Source organism: Equus caballus, chromosome 3 (genome assembly GCF_041296265.1).
Source record: "Equus caballus isolate H_3958 breed thoroughbred chromosome 3, TB-T2T, whole genome shotgun sequence".
NCBI classification, from domain to species: domain Eukaryota; kingdom Metazoa; phylum Chordata; class Mammalia; order Perissodactyla; family Equidae; genus Equus; species Equus caballus.
The window spans coordinates 6,135,923-6,149,355 of record NC_091686.1 but is presented as its reverse complement, the minus strand read 5'-3'; the positions used below and the strand labels follow the sequence as shown (position 1 = coordinate 6,149,355).

The 13,433-nt window shown below is 35.4% G+C and overlaps 1 protein-coding gene across 1 annotated transcript in view; it reads left to right on the top strand.

Moving 5' to 3' along the window:
* Positions 1-13,433, top strand: part of RPGRIP1L (RPGRIP1 like) — a 99,251-nt gene that overhangs the window by 16,331 nt on the left and 69,487 nt on the right. The window contains exons 7-9 of the mRNA XM_005608265.4: positions 7,647-7,752; positions 9,705-9,851; positions 11,468-11,541. Of these exons, the coding sequence (XP_005608322.2) occupies positions 7,647-7,752; positions 9,705-9,851; positions 11,468-11,541 (327 nt within the window). The remainder of the gene's footprint in view (positions 1-7,646; positions 7,753-9,704; positions 9,852-11,467; positions 11,542-13,433) is intronic.

Sequence of the window (13,433 nt, the reverse complement as noted above, 5' to 3'; positions counted from 1 at the left end):
CCCCAGGAAGAAGCACTGATTAGACTTAGCCTCCGTGGAAAACCAAGGCATGGCTCCTTGTGAGGAACAGTGCTGAAGGACCAGACCCCAGCACTGAATGTGGTGATCTTTGTAAATTGCCAACAGCCATATTTAATAAACTATCTGAATATAAAAATTCTGCGCTTAGGCCAAGCCCAAGCTTGGACCCAGCCCTGTCAGCTTTACTCCACAGCTGAGTACAAGGTGATCAGAGACGACTTCCTGTGTCATGTTTCCTAAGTTTCCAGAGAGTAAGCTGGACATGGTGTTGGCTGTTCTTCCGAAGGGATCTGACCAACTAGGAGCTAGAGTTTTCAGTGTTAATTGAAAGGGAGATCCAAAAGCCTTCAATAGACTAGAACAGCAGAAGAGATAGAGTGACAGAAGGTACACATATTTTCTACTATAAATATTGTCAGAAAGAGACACCAACATACAAAAATAGAAGAGTTTGCCATAAAAACACCTGAGGCTGTATTGTTCACTCCATAGCAGTCTGGTTTTTGTCACATCAAGAATCAGAAGTAGATGGGGGTTGGCTTGGTGGCATGATGGTTAAGTTCACATGCTCTGCTTTGGCAGCCTGGGGTTCGCAGGTTCAGATCCCAGTTATGGACCTAGCACTGCTCATCAAGCCACACTGTGGTGCCATCCCACATAAAATAGAGGAAGACTGTCCCAGATGTTAGCTCAGCAACAATCTCACTCAAGTAAAAAGAGGAAGATTGGCAACAGATGTTAGCTCAGGGCCAATCTTCCTCACCAAAAAAAAGAGAAGAGAAGAAAGAAAGAACCAGAAGTAGAAACAAAATGAGTATTACAGGTGAAGAAATTTTTGTTGCAGAGGCCAAAGAAATAAACCAATTTGTACCCCACCTCACTGATTTTCTAAAATTGAAAATTACGTGTTATTTGCTTGGAAGGAAGGGTACTTGTAGTGAATAGCATATTGTTTCTTGAAATGCAGTTGTTGAAAAACTGAAGAAATGACTTCAAATATGGGTCTTCAGGTCTTTTTTTCTTATATGTTTACTCATAGCTCAAAATTTTATGTGGAGCAGCAGTTTTTTTGAGACTAATGGAAAACTGTTGAAGAAAATGTTGGGGAGAATATAAAACTTGGTATAATTTACTGTAGAGAAAAATCAAAATGGAAAACATATTTAAACTCTTTCACGGGTCCATTATTTCAGATTTGAAATTCTAGAAGTCTGATCTGGATGTTGGACCCCTTGTTCTCAAACATGAACCTAACATAGTTGTAATCTTCAGAGTGCGTTGCTTGATATTTATGGGAAAGAGCCTTTTCATAGAATATTACAGAAACTCTTCATAGTATGTGTTTAATAGACCAGTTTGGTTTGGCATCAGTTTGACATAAACTTTTGGTTATCCAAAGCCCTTAATTGCTTTGAAGTAAAAGCCCAGTGCTGCTCTTTTTTATTAAAATCATGTTTTTTCCTGTTATTGTGGTCTATTTTAGAAGACTGAGTTGTGATTTTTGCATATGTTCTACATAATGCCTCATTAGCAAAAAATCTTGTATCATTTACAAGTAGCCTGAATGTCTGTGTTGTTTTGAACAAAAATCCGTATTAAAATTTAAACAATATAAAATGCACATTTTCTGCTTATTAAAAAGGCCGTCTTAAATTAAATGCAAAGCAGTAACCAGTGAACACATGTACATGAACATTAAAATCAGAATGGTTTTACCTTTTATTGACTTTTTCAACTCAAAAAATGTTTATACTCTTACCAAATGTGTAACTAGTTTGTACTGGTTTTTTAAGTAAATGTTAGGGTGTTTACCTTCTTAATTAAAAATCATGTAAGTGCCATAATGTCCCAGTGGAGCAAATTTAACCCATAAATGTTTCAGACACTGTGACTTGCTTTGGTTGACAGCAGACTGTCAAATCTTAAAACAGGCATTTTGGAGCCATCCAATATAAAAAGCAGCTTGGCTGCAGGGGCTTCATCTTTCCTCTCTATGTACAGACACAGGATTACTTCCTGGCACTCTGAGTTCTTCCCCAGCTCTTCATTTTGAAACATTGCAAACTTACAGAAAAGTTGTAAGAATGGTGCTGTGAACACTCACATACCTTTCACCCCTTTGTGTATTCGTGAATGATACAAGCCTGTTCTGCATTCTGCATGTTCATGCAAGAGCCCTTCCTCCCTCTCCCTCCCTTTCTCCTTCCCTCTGTCTCTTACGTGAGAGTTAGGTGCATATATCACTTCACCTTCTCTATACTTCGAAGTATCTTCTAGGAACAAGGACATCCTCCTACATGACCACAATACAACTATCACATTCAAGACATTTGACAGTGAATGATACAGTAGCATCATCTAATACACAGTCCATATTCACATTTCCCAATTGTCCCAATAATGTCTTTTATAGCTGTTTTTTTTAATAGCTATTTTTGTTTTGTTTTGATCTAATATCCAATCAAGGATCATGTGTTGTATTTAATTGTCATGTCTTTTAGGCTTCCTTTATTCTAGAGTGATTCCCGAGTCTTTTCCAGTCCATTGATAGTTTGCAGAATGCTCCTCAGTTTGGATTTGTCTGATTGCCCAGCCCCCTCATTTAGAGGGCGCATCTGGTTCTCGGATGGAGGGTAACAGGCTGGGGATAACCGTGCGAACATTATTCTATTGCACAGGGAGGTGATCTGCTTTCTTTTGAAAATATGTTCACCAAGCTCTTAGCTGTTATTTTGAATACCTTAGAATTTGCCCAATGAAAAGTATCACACTCAAATACCATTTCTTTTATCCTTGCGTTTTTTGTTGTTAATTGTATCTAAGGTTTTTCCGTGATAGCAGCATGTCATTTTCCCAGCACTTTATATAAGTCACAGAAATTGTCACCATGCATAGTAACTAGTGTATTAGTGCATGCGTGAGAGTGGAGGCAAAGCTGAAACTTAGGACCATCTCAGAGGAAGGAAGCAACTTAGGAGAATGGGAAGAATTTCTCTCTTAGAACTGGGTTTGAGTGTCAGCTCCCTCAGGGAAGGACTCTGGCCAAGTTCTTTACTTCTCTGAGCCTCAGGTAGCCACCTCAACTGTGAAATGAAGAGACTGAAATGGGTATGTGCTTCCCTACCTTTTAAACAACAGCCACTTTTATCAGTAAGGACTCTTTCTGGAAGATTTTGTCTACTAAATAAGCAATATTTATTAATTTATTCCCCTTTTTAATTCATCAAAGACTTATATCATGCCAATCATTGCTTCTGATAGTTGTGAAATAACCTGTATCATTACACTGACTAGTTAAAAACAATACAAAACCTTTAGTTCACTTTTGCAACTTAATTGCCAGTAAATCTACACTTCCCATTGAGGTTTTTGATATATTGAACGTAATTCTCAGATTACTCATTACTAGTTGAAATCAGTTAAACTTGATCCTCAAAATAGTCCCCTTGAGGTGATGAGCCAGGATTTGGGTTCGTTCTCTCCCCAACCAGTTCTTGAGAGCGCTCCCTCCACTTTCATAAGACTGATTATATGCATGTAGAGAGCGCGACATAGCTGTCCCCTCCATTACTTGTGGATGTTGAGAGTAAGAAAATACTGAGTTCTGATTTACATTTTGACCCAGCATCACTAGAAAGATATGATCCAGAAGCAAATAAACATACACAGACAAATTTTTTCCTTTATGCAATCTTAAATCAGGGAGCATTGTTTTCACCTATGAACTCAAGTAGCAGCTTTGAGCAAAACCATTACCTTTCAAATAGACTTTCCTCAGCTATTTTTGTGAACCTTATGCCCTTTAATTTACTAGCAACCTTCCGTAATCCTGTTCAGAAGTAGTACCTTGCTAGTGATTATTATCTGTGTATCCCTAATAAGAGCTATGATTGACCTACGTGTCTTTCAACAGTACACTTACAGAATGTCTGCCACCGTTTAAAAAAAAAAAACCGTAGAGTTGCTTTTAGTCCTAACGTTGCCTTCAACCTTATCTCCCAAATTTAGTCAGCCTGAAACTATTGCTCAAAAAGAGCCTCTCCGTTCTATCTCAAATATTTTACCTAACTACTTCCCAGAATCTCATAGCCTAGCATCTGTAATTCTAAAGCCTTCCCTTGTAAATAGTGGTAAGTAGTATAACATCTTATGCTTTTTTTAACGTTTGTAATCCTTACTGTAGCAAAGAACGAAATGTCGATGGAGGTTGGAGCAAGTGGCGGGTGAGGCAGTTGTGTGTCTGGGGAATGAAGTATAAGAGACTTTCCCTGGAGCAGAACTGTTTGCTTCTAAGCTTTCCTATTAGACCGTACATTACAGAGCTTCACTGAAAGTTTTTCCTTCTCCGGTATATCTGAGGTTTTAAGTTTCTGGATTTATTATGGCACCCAGTAGCAAAGCTGGAGTCAAGTATTTTCAAGGCTTCCATTAGAAATTGCGTTTTCAGAGTTTATTGCTTGACTGTTTCAAATTATATGAGAGAAACTTGGCACATAGCTTGTTGAGTTGGATTACTTTTTTCAACATAAAATCTAATTTATTTGAGTTTGTTTTTAATCTAGAGATGGCCAACAATTCTTTTCGTAGTTTTAGAAGATTTGATCATAATTCTAAATATGTCTGTAAAAAAAAGAGAAAGAAACTGCGGTTTCCAACTGAATTGTTGGTAGTTTTTTCAAAATCCTTGTTGAAAAATTTGAGAAATTTATTATTACAAAGCACTTAATTAGTATGTGTGATGTCTGTTTGTACATCCTTTCACCTTGTGTAGTGCAGCATATATGAATTGGTGGGTGACCAACCGTCAGCGTTCATGTGAATGTTTTCACTATGCATTGTTCTTTGTGTTAGAATGTCATCATCTTAAAGATTTGATGTTCCCATCATAGTGCATGGAACAAGGCAAGAAAATATTATATGGGAGTCACCTAAAATTAGCCCTGTCTCTGTTCTTCAAAGGAAACCAACCTGAGGCCTTCCTCCACGTGCATGGAGATCTTGGACAGGCCACTTAGCAATGACTCTAGCTCCCTCTTGCCTTCAACATCCTTCTCACATTCTTTGTTAGCTTTTTGTGACATCTCCTTCCCTTTTCTCTCTCTCACTTCCGCCTTTATTCTTTTACAATACTTCAGCTATGTAAAAATCTTGAGTTGATTGTCGAGTTTGAGATGATTTTTCATTGTATGCTTTCCTAGAGGCCAGACCACATTCATCACGTTGTTGATTTTAACTTTTATGTACTTTATATTAGTGACTCAACATTTTCAGCTTAACAGCATGTCGTCCTTTCCTTCTCATTGTTACCCTCAAAAATATCCAATCATAATAACGACTATTATGTATATAGCCCCTAAAACTGACACTTAAAAAATAATTATTAACGACTTGGAGATGTTGCATTGTCCAATAATAGGTGTACTCTCTGGCAAACTGACATTTAAAGTACCACATTAGGGGCTGGCCCTGTGGCCGAGTGGTTAAGTTCACGAGCTCCACTGCAGTGGCCCAGGGTTTTGCCAGTTCAGATCCTGGGCACAGACATGGCACCGCTCATCAGGCCACGCTGAGGCAGCATCCCACATGCCACAACTAGAAGGACCCACAACTAAAAATATACAAGTATGTACCAGGGGGCTTTGGGGAGGAAAAGGAAAAATAAAATCCTTTAAAAAATAAAGTACCACATTATTATTGCTGTTTTCTAAGTACTATTTATGTTGTATTTGTGCCCACTTGTTGGGCATTATTATTTTATGTATATAATGAATTATTATATTTATTAGTATAAAATTACAAAAAACTATTTTTTAAATATTATATATATTGGTATAAAATAGTAAGTTACTTTTCTTGGCAATATTTTGAAAAGTTTAAACTCCAAGGAGTTTAGGAAAATATTCAAGAAAGCATAAACCACTGAAAGTTTCAGAAAGATACTCACTGTTCTCTGCCTCACACAGAAAATTCAAAACTGAAACCTGTTATTTCTATGACCCCTCTATGGCTGAATGGATTATTGGGGCTTAATTCTTTGTTAACGTTACTAAGTAATAGTTATTTTAAAATATATCTGCTATATATAAGATATATATGTATCTTCTTGGAAATATTAGCATACTTTAAAAAAAGACAATAGAATATCAGGTGTAAGTGAAAATATAAGAAAGATTTGAAATTATTTGAGTAGTACTCTGTCCTTCCATATCAATAAATGCCGCTCGCTATTGAGTGGTCAAACCGAGTAATTTTGAGGAAAACAGATAAATTATATTTTGACTTCTAAATATGAAGAAAATTGTGAATATTTTCTTTAGATCTAGTTCAAATATATTTTTCCCTTCCTATTATGGTTTGTTTTAGTGAGTAAAGATAATACTAAGGGGAATAATAGTGAGTGTGCTGTTGGCCGTGTGCTCAGAACTACTAGATAACATGCTTTAGACACATAATTATTTTAACATTGTGTTAAGACTGTACCCTGGGCCAGATCCAGGGACTTAGACTTGTTTATCTTCTGTGTGAGGACAACTAACTGTCCAAAGCCAAAATGCAATGAACTTGCAAATAGCAAAGAGAAAAATTAAGTATTTCAAGTCCTCAGCTGGCTTACAGATGTGTGAGCTTTGTAGTCCATTTTCTGGTTCCAGTAGGGCATTGTGACAATTTTTCCAATATGTGTACGCTAGATCAGTTTTGGAAGTAAAATTACTTACTTTAAATACTGAAATAATTTTCTGAATTTAAAATTTTCAGATTTATTTTTCTTAAAAAAATGAAGTCTAATACCGAGCTTCACAATTTTTGAAATACTTTTGAATGCAAAACCTATTTAATTAAGGAACTCTGTCAGGAAAATAAATGCCTTTTGAAAACAGGTATTCATTTAGATCTATGATTAACATTTAACAAGATCTTCCTGTTAAATTCTACATTTGCTTTAATCTCAGTAGGAAAAAATACAAACTAGTATTGTAGCATATAGAGTTTCTGTATACCCTGTGGACGTTAAATGATCTCTTACAGCAAAAGGCACATCTGCAACATATTTAGATGCCAGCTTTGGGCATTATTAGTAGAAAATGCTAGGTCACTTTTTTTGGAAATATTTTGAAAAGTTTAAACTCCAGGAGGAAACGCCAATAAATGGTAATCTTATGATACCATTTATTTTGAGGGAGCGGTGAGAAGATGAGTGGCTGTATTGCATATTTTTCATTTAGGGAAAAGTTGTATGGTCGTCCTCCTTAAAATGAGTCTGGAGTTTGGTAGTGGAACGATTTCTGTGCTACAGACTGATGTCCTTTTGCGCTTTCAGGAAACTGCAAAATGATTTCACTCCCTCAGTCACTTATTGTGGATGTGAGACAAGTCGTCACATCAGGGGCTCCCTTCAAACTCTGAAAGCCTGAGTTTTTATGAAAGTTCAAGAATGAGTGTTGTTGGTGTTAAATAATAAATCTTTCCTAAGTGCATAATAAACTGAAAACCTCAGTGATTGATATGCAAATATGTACATTTTTTCTAGATAGCATTCAATGAAAAATTGTGATTGTACCACAGATTTTTTTCTTTTACCTTGCATTTTTTCACTGTCTCTCTTTTTCTTAAACACGTCGTTCAAGGTCAAACATTCGGGACAACGTAGAAATGATTAAGCTACATAAGCAACTAGTGGAGAAAAGCAATGCTCTCTCAGTAATGGAAGGAAAGTTTGTTCAGCTTCAGGAGGTACTGTGATCATTTATTTTATTATGGTAATACATAGATACAGAAGTTCAATAGTAGTGTTCAGGTTGCCTTTAGAATGGTTGTGATACGAAAAAGTTTTTAAAGATTGCTCTCTTTATTCTCAAGTGTATATAATTTTACTTTCATTTACTGTTTGTTTATAACTTAATAACTAAAGGAATAACTAACTGCTTGGACTATTTGTAAATATCTGTGTCATCTTAAAATAGTAAAGACGTTTATCATAAGTCATCTCATGCCAAGAACATTTATTTTTAACTCCTTTTGTCTGAATTCATATGCACTCACAGCACTGAAGATTTAGATGTATTTGCATGTATCTTCAGCTCCCCAAGATAGGTCAAAGTTATGAATAGGTCAGTAATCAGATTGGGGTAAATCTTTCTTTGATGTTTTGTTTTGTTTTGTCACTACTATTATCAGAACGTATTTGAGTACCTATCATGTCACCTATCAGTGTATTTATTTTAAATCTTAATCATTCAGGTTGACATACTTGGGGCTCTTCTTCCCCATGGTTGTTTTAACAAGGACTATGGCCCCACAGAAATGTGCCATCAGAGGGCTCCTGTTTATTGGCACTGCATAATTAACATAGGTTCTGGAATTAATGAACTCCAAAACATTCCAGATGAGCAAAATTCATATTCAGCAGTACTTCCTTTGAAGTACTGGGACAAGGAAAGCAGTAAATTGATGCAAAGCATAGGGTCATCTGAAGCCTAAATTTATTATTGAATTAGATAAACATTTTTCACCCATATTCTGGGTAATGTTTTCCATCCTGCAGGAACCTCTTTAAATGTCAAGTAATAATTGCCTTCCATATAAATAAGAGTTTATGAAAGAGAGGAGGCTAATTAGAGAGTGAAAATAATATTGCTATCTGCAAATAGATAGAAGAGGCAGATTAAAAATACGTGTGTTGAAAGCCATTTCTAAAATGAATTATGAAAGAAATTAAAAAGTGATTTTACATTTTTTATCACTTTGACTATTCTGATTTCCATTTAACAGTGATGCCAGGTATTTGTTTAAATACTAGCAGTAAGAAGTCTGCGATATAGCACAGTTACCTCTTTTGAGGATTGACATTGGGTAGAGATTTGAGAGGTTCAGACCGACACCTTCAATGAGGTAGAAAGCCCAGAGAAAGCAGGTTAGAGATAGCCTTCTATAGTAATATCAAGATTAGCAAAAACTGGGCTCAAGGAGCTCAGTAGCCATGTTTCTTCTAAAGGACTGAAGAAGCACTGCAGTCGAACTTAAGTGATTTTAATTAGCAGATGCGGCGTTACATGCTATGGTCATATGGTTTCCATGAAAAGACTATAGTCTAATCACCTTTTTTTATTTATAAAAGAAGTGTGTGGCATTTAAGTGTATAAAATTGAATTTAAAACATATTCATAAATGGGCCATTTTAAAACTTAGGAAGACTTTAGTAACTATTTTACTAAGTTGAAAATCTTAATTGTGTTAAAATTAGAAGCTAACATTCCAAGGCTGTTCTTGAGGTATGGTGACAGATCCTTTCAGTTTGAATATCTGTGGTCAGCATTTATTTTTGACCCATGCAACATCACTCTTAGCATGTTCAACCACTGTAACCACAGCAGAAAGAAAAAAGTTAATTGCTAAAACGAATTTGTTCCCTGGTCACTTCAACAAGTCAAAAACTAAGAGAAAATAAAGAACAAAAACGGCTTACGTTATGTGACTCTGTGCTAAGACAGCCCTGTGTTTTCTTCCTCATGATACACTTAGGTCAAGTGTGTCCCTTATGGACAAGTAGCACGTATACGTTGTGAGGTGAAGAATAAGCTGTTTAACCTGAACTTCAGGAGTAAATTCATTTATAAAATTGTGATCATTTATTCAAAGCAGAATCCAAAAAATAACTTTGAAAAGATTATCTTTTTGTTTTTTAGAAGCAAAGAACTCTCAGGATCAGCCATGATGCGTTGATGGCAAATGGAGACGAGCTAAATATGCAGCTTAAAGAGCAGCGTTTAAAATGTTGCAGTTTAGAGAAACAATTACATTCCATGACATTTTCCGAAAGAAGAATAGAAGAGGTAAGATCCCAGAGTTTAGCCATTCCTTGCATTAAAACTTCTCTGTCACTGTGTTGAAAAAGCAAAATAGAGACATTTCAAATATTATGTTTATTTAAAAATTCTAAACTACATGCGTGGTACTTTGAGCACAGCAAAATATAGTCAGTATATTATGTGTGTGGGAAATCACTGCTTAAAAATAGTTGCAAATGTGCTGAGATCCACAGTTTACCTAAAGAATTCGGATAACCTTGAGGAAAAAGAAAGCATAACATTTTGAAACTGATGCCAGATTACCTGTGTAATTTAACTCTCTTACCCTTAAGATCTTATTAGTGATTTAAGACACCAAAACAAGTTATAGGAGCGTATCTGTTTTTGAGAAGAAAGATGTTCTGTTCTGCAACATCAGCAATTTCGTGAAATTATTTAATTTTTTTTTTCTGAGAAATTGTTTGAAAATTCATCCTCCTATTATTCTTGCTACTCATGTCTCCTAGCTAGCACAATCTTTTCCTGTAGTCTGTTAAACTTGTTCTTAAAGAGAACGGAAATGAAATAAGATGCTTACTTTCTGTTCTGATCTTAGGAGAATCTTTTATTGTGTCTCATATTAGCATCAAAAGAGAATTTTGAGAATGGAAATGAATTTTAAGAGTACTCTGATTCGTGGGAAAAGGTTGTAACTACAAAACATACTGGTGAATAAAACTTAAACATAAATACTAGAAATAAATTCAGAAAACTACATTTTAGTCATATAGATATAATTATTTCCATGAATTTATTTCTAAAAGTATTTTTCTGTGGGATAAAACAAAGTATACAATTTTATTTATTCATTTATTTACAGGATGTGCTACTGGCTTTTTATAAATATCAAGTAACATGAGAAATTGTATCTTCAGAGTAAATAGTGATTGACACAATGTGCTTGAACCATGAGCTGAGAGAAAAGTCAATCCTTTTATTTTTTTGTGGGCCAATTGGAAATTAGTACAAAATGAATGTAACGGTGTAATCATCAGGGAGGAACGTGAAAAATACTATGTTTCCCCAGACTTAACAGCAAGCTTTTAACACATTCTTTATTGAGTTTTGGCACATGTTGCCCATAAAGCAGTCCATACGTTTCTACTAAATTAAAACAGAAATATTAATTCATGTTTACTTAACAACTTGGAAGACATCAATGCTAAATTAAGTACAGAAAGTGTAATGGGACCGACCCTGTCGGGTAGTGATTGGGTTTGGGGCACTGCACTTCAGTGGCTGGGATTCGCAGGTTCACATCTCGGGCACAGACCTACACCACTCATCAGCCATGCTGTGGCAGTGAACCACATTTAATGTGGAGGAAGATTGACACAGATGTTAGCTCAGGGCTAATCTTCCTCCAGCAAAAAAAAAAAAAAAGAAAAAGAGGAAGATTGGCAACAGATGTTAGCTCAGGGCAAATACCTTCCTCAGCAGGAAAAAAAAAAAAAATAGACACTGTAAGTGGGCTAGTTAGCAGCTGCAATTTAGAAATCAAGAGTGAAACATGTTAGCCTCCTCTCATGTTTTTTTTTTTTTTTACCTCCAAGAGATTTTATATGATAATCACCTAATGTGTAATTTTCCTTTCATTTTAGCTGCAGGATAGAATTAATGATTTAGAAAAGGAACGGGAACTTTTAAAGGAAAACTATGATAAACTTTATAACAGGTAAATCATGATTCCATGTGTTCTCTCACTCTCTTGTTTGAGGTCTTTTATATCAAAGCATTGGATGTCAGCATATCTAATATTGATTAAAGAATTAGCAACAGATGGTTGTAAGAAATATATATATATGTTATAAAAGAAAAATAAGCTTTTTTTAGGCATTGGTTATAAGTTCGTTAACCTGAGTGGTAGCTTGTTACTGAAAAAACTATATCACTTTGTTGCCAGTAACAACTGCTATCATTTATTGAACACAAACTAAAAGCTGGCAGGTCCTGTGCTAAACATTCTACATACATTATTATAAACTCCTCACAACAACCTGGGAATGTAGGTATTATAAAAGCCTATTTTGCAGACAATGAAAATAAACCAGAATTAAGTATCTTGCCTGCATTCTTAAGGCCATCGAGTAATGGAGCTCGCATGTGAGCCTCTTTGGTCTCTCCAAGCCCTTTAGCTTCCACTGGGCTACCCAGCCTGCTGGCTGAGAGTGCTGCTGTTGGCGGGAAGCAGAGGTGTTCACTTACAGATGTCTCCGTTCCTTATAAAGAGAAACACAGCATCCTAGCTCAAGATGAATTTTAAAGAGCTGCTTCAATTTTATTTTTTAATCTCCTGCATAACTGTGGTATTTTAAAAAATTAATCCCTTCTGATAATGTTAGAAGCAAACTTCTACTCCACAGCTAAGTTTAGACAAGTGATACAGATATCTGTGTGTGTGTATTTTTAAGCCTTTTCAGGATATGAGACTGATAAATGACACAGGTTTACATGAAAGTAAATTGAAATATATTGAAATATATATGTTGCAGCTGATAGTCAACAATTGCTTCTAATGATGATATTCTCAAACATCAGAAAATAGCCAACTGATCTACAAATATAAGTTTAACTTTTTAACTGTATGCCTTATGTTTTGTATATTTTAGACTAAATTGACATTTGGTAAACAAATTGTACCTAAAGAGTGTGGGCATACGCTTATTATTTTGGTTTACTTTGAAAAGATACTTGAATTAATGTTGGGCATCGTTCCAGTGGTGTGTATTATCTATGTTGTTTACCTCCTGGTGTTGATGATCCTTGCACAGTGGCTCATTATATTAAGGGTTACTAATAGTAGGTTCAGACATCAGTTAAAATCGTATCTGGGGCTCTGCAGCAAGATAAACTGGCTAAAAATCTTTATGTAGGATTTGTCTTGGACCCCCTTCCAGATCATTTGGCTCTAGGGGTTTCTTCTAGTCTTCTCTCATTAGCCCTGATTAATTTTATCTAAAGCATTTATTATATCTCCTGTTTTATATTTCCATCTGTATAGAACAGTACATAGGTTTATATTGATATATATCTAAGTATTCGGTAGTTATGTGTTAGAAAAATTTAAATTTCAGTATATAGATCACACAACCACCATATTGTATGGCAGAGAAAATAATGTTATCCCCATATTTTATAAATGAGGGACTTGAGACTCGGGAAAACTGAAGACACTCGTACAGAGTCACACGGCCTTCCTGAGACTCCAGGACAGGACTAAAACCCAATTCTTTTAACTCTAAAACTTGAATTTCTTCCCCTGTGCTTCACTCTCTCGGACTTTAATTGTATTGGGAATGTTATATGTGAAAAGGAAACATTCATGGAATAATGGGAGTGTCATACATTCAGAAATTTTTATTGATTTATATTTATCTTGAAGGTCTTGTAATTTCACATAATTTAACATAGTCTTAATACAAGAAAATAAGTGCCATTTGGCCATTACTTATACATTTTCTACTTCCCTTCAATTTGAGGATTTACTGAGCATACTTTCTTGGAATAAAAATCATTAAACTTAGCTGCGAATAATGCATAAATGGAATTTTGAGAAAGACATGTTTT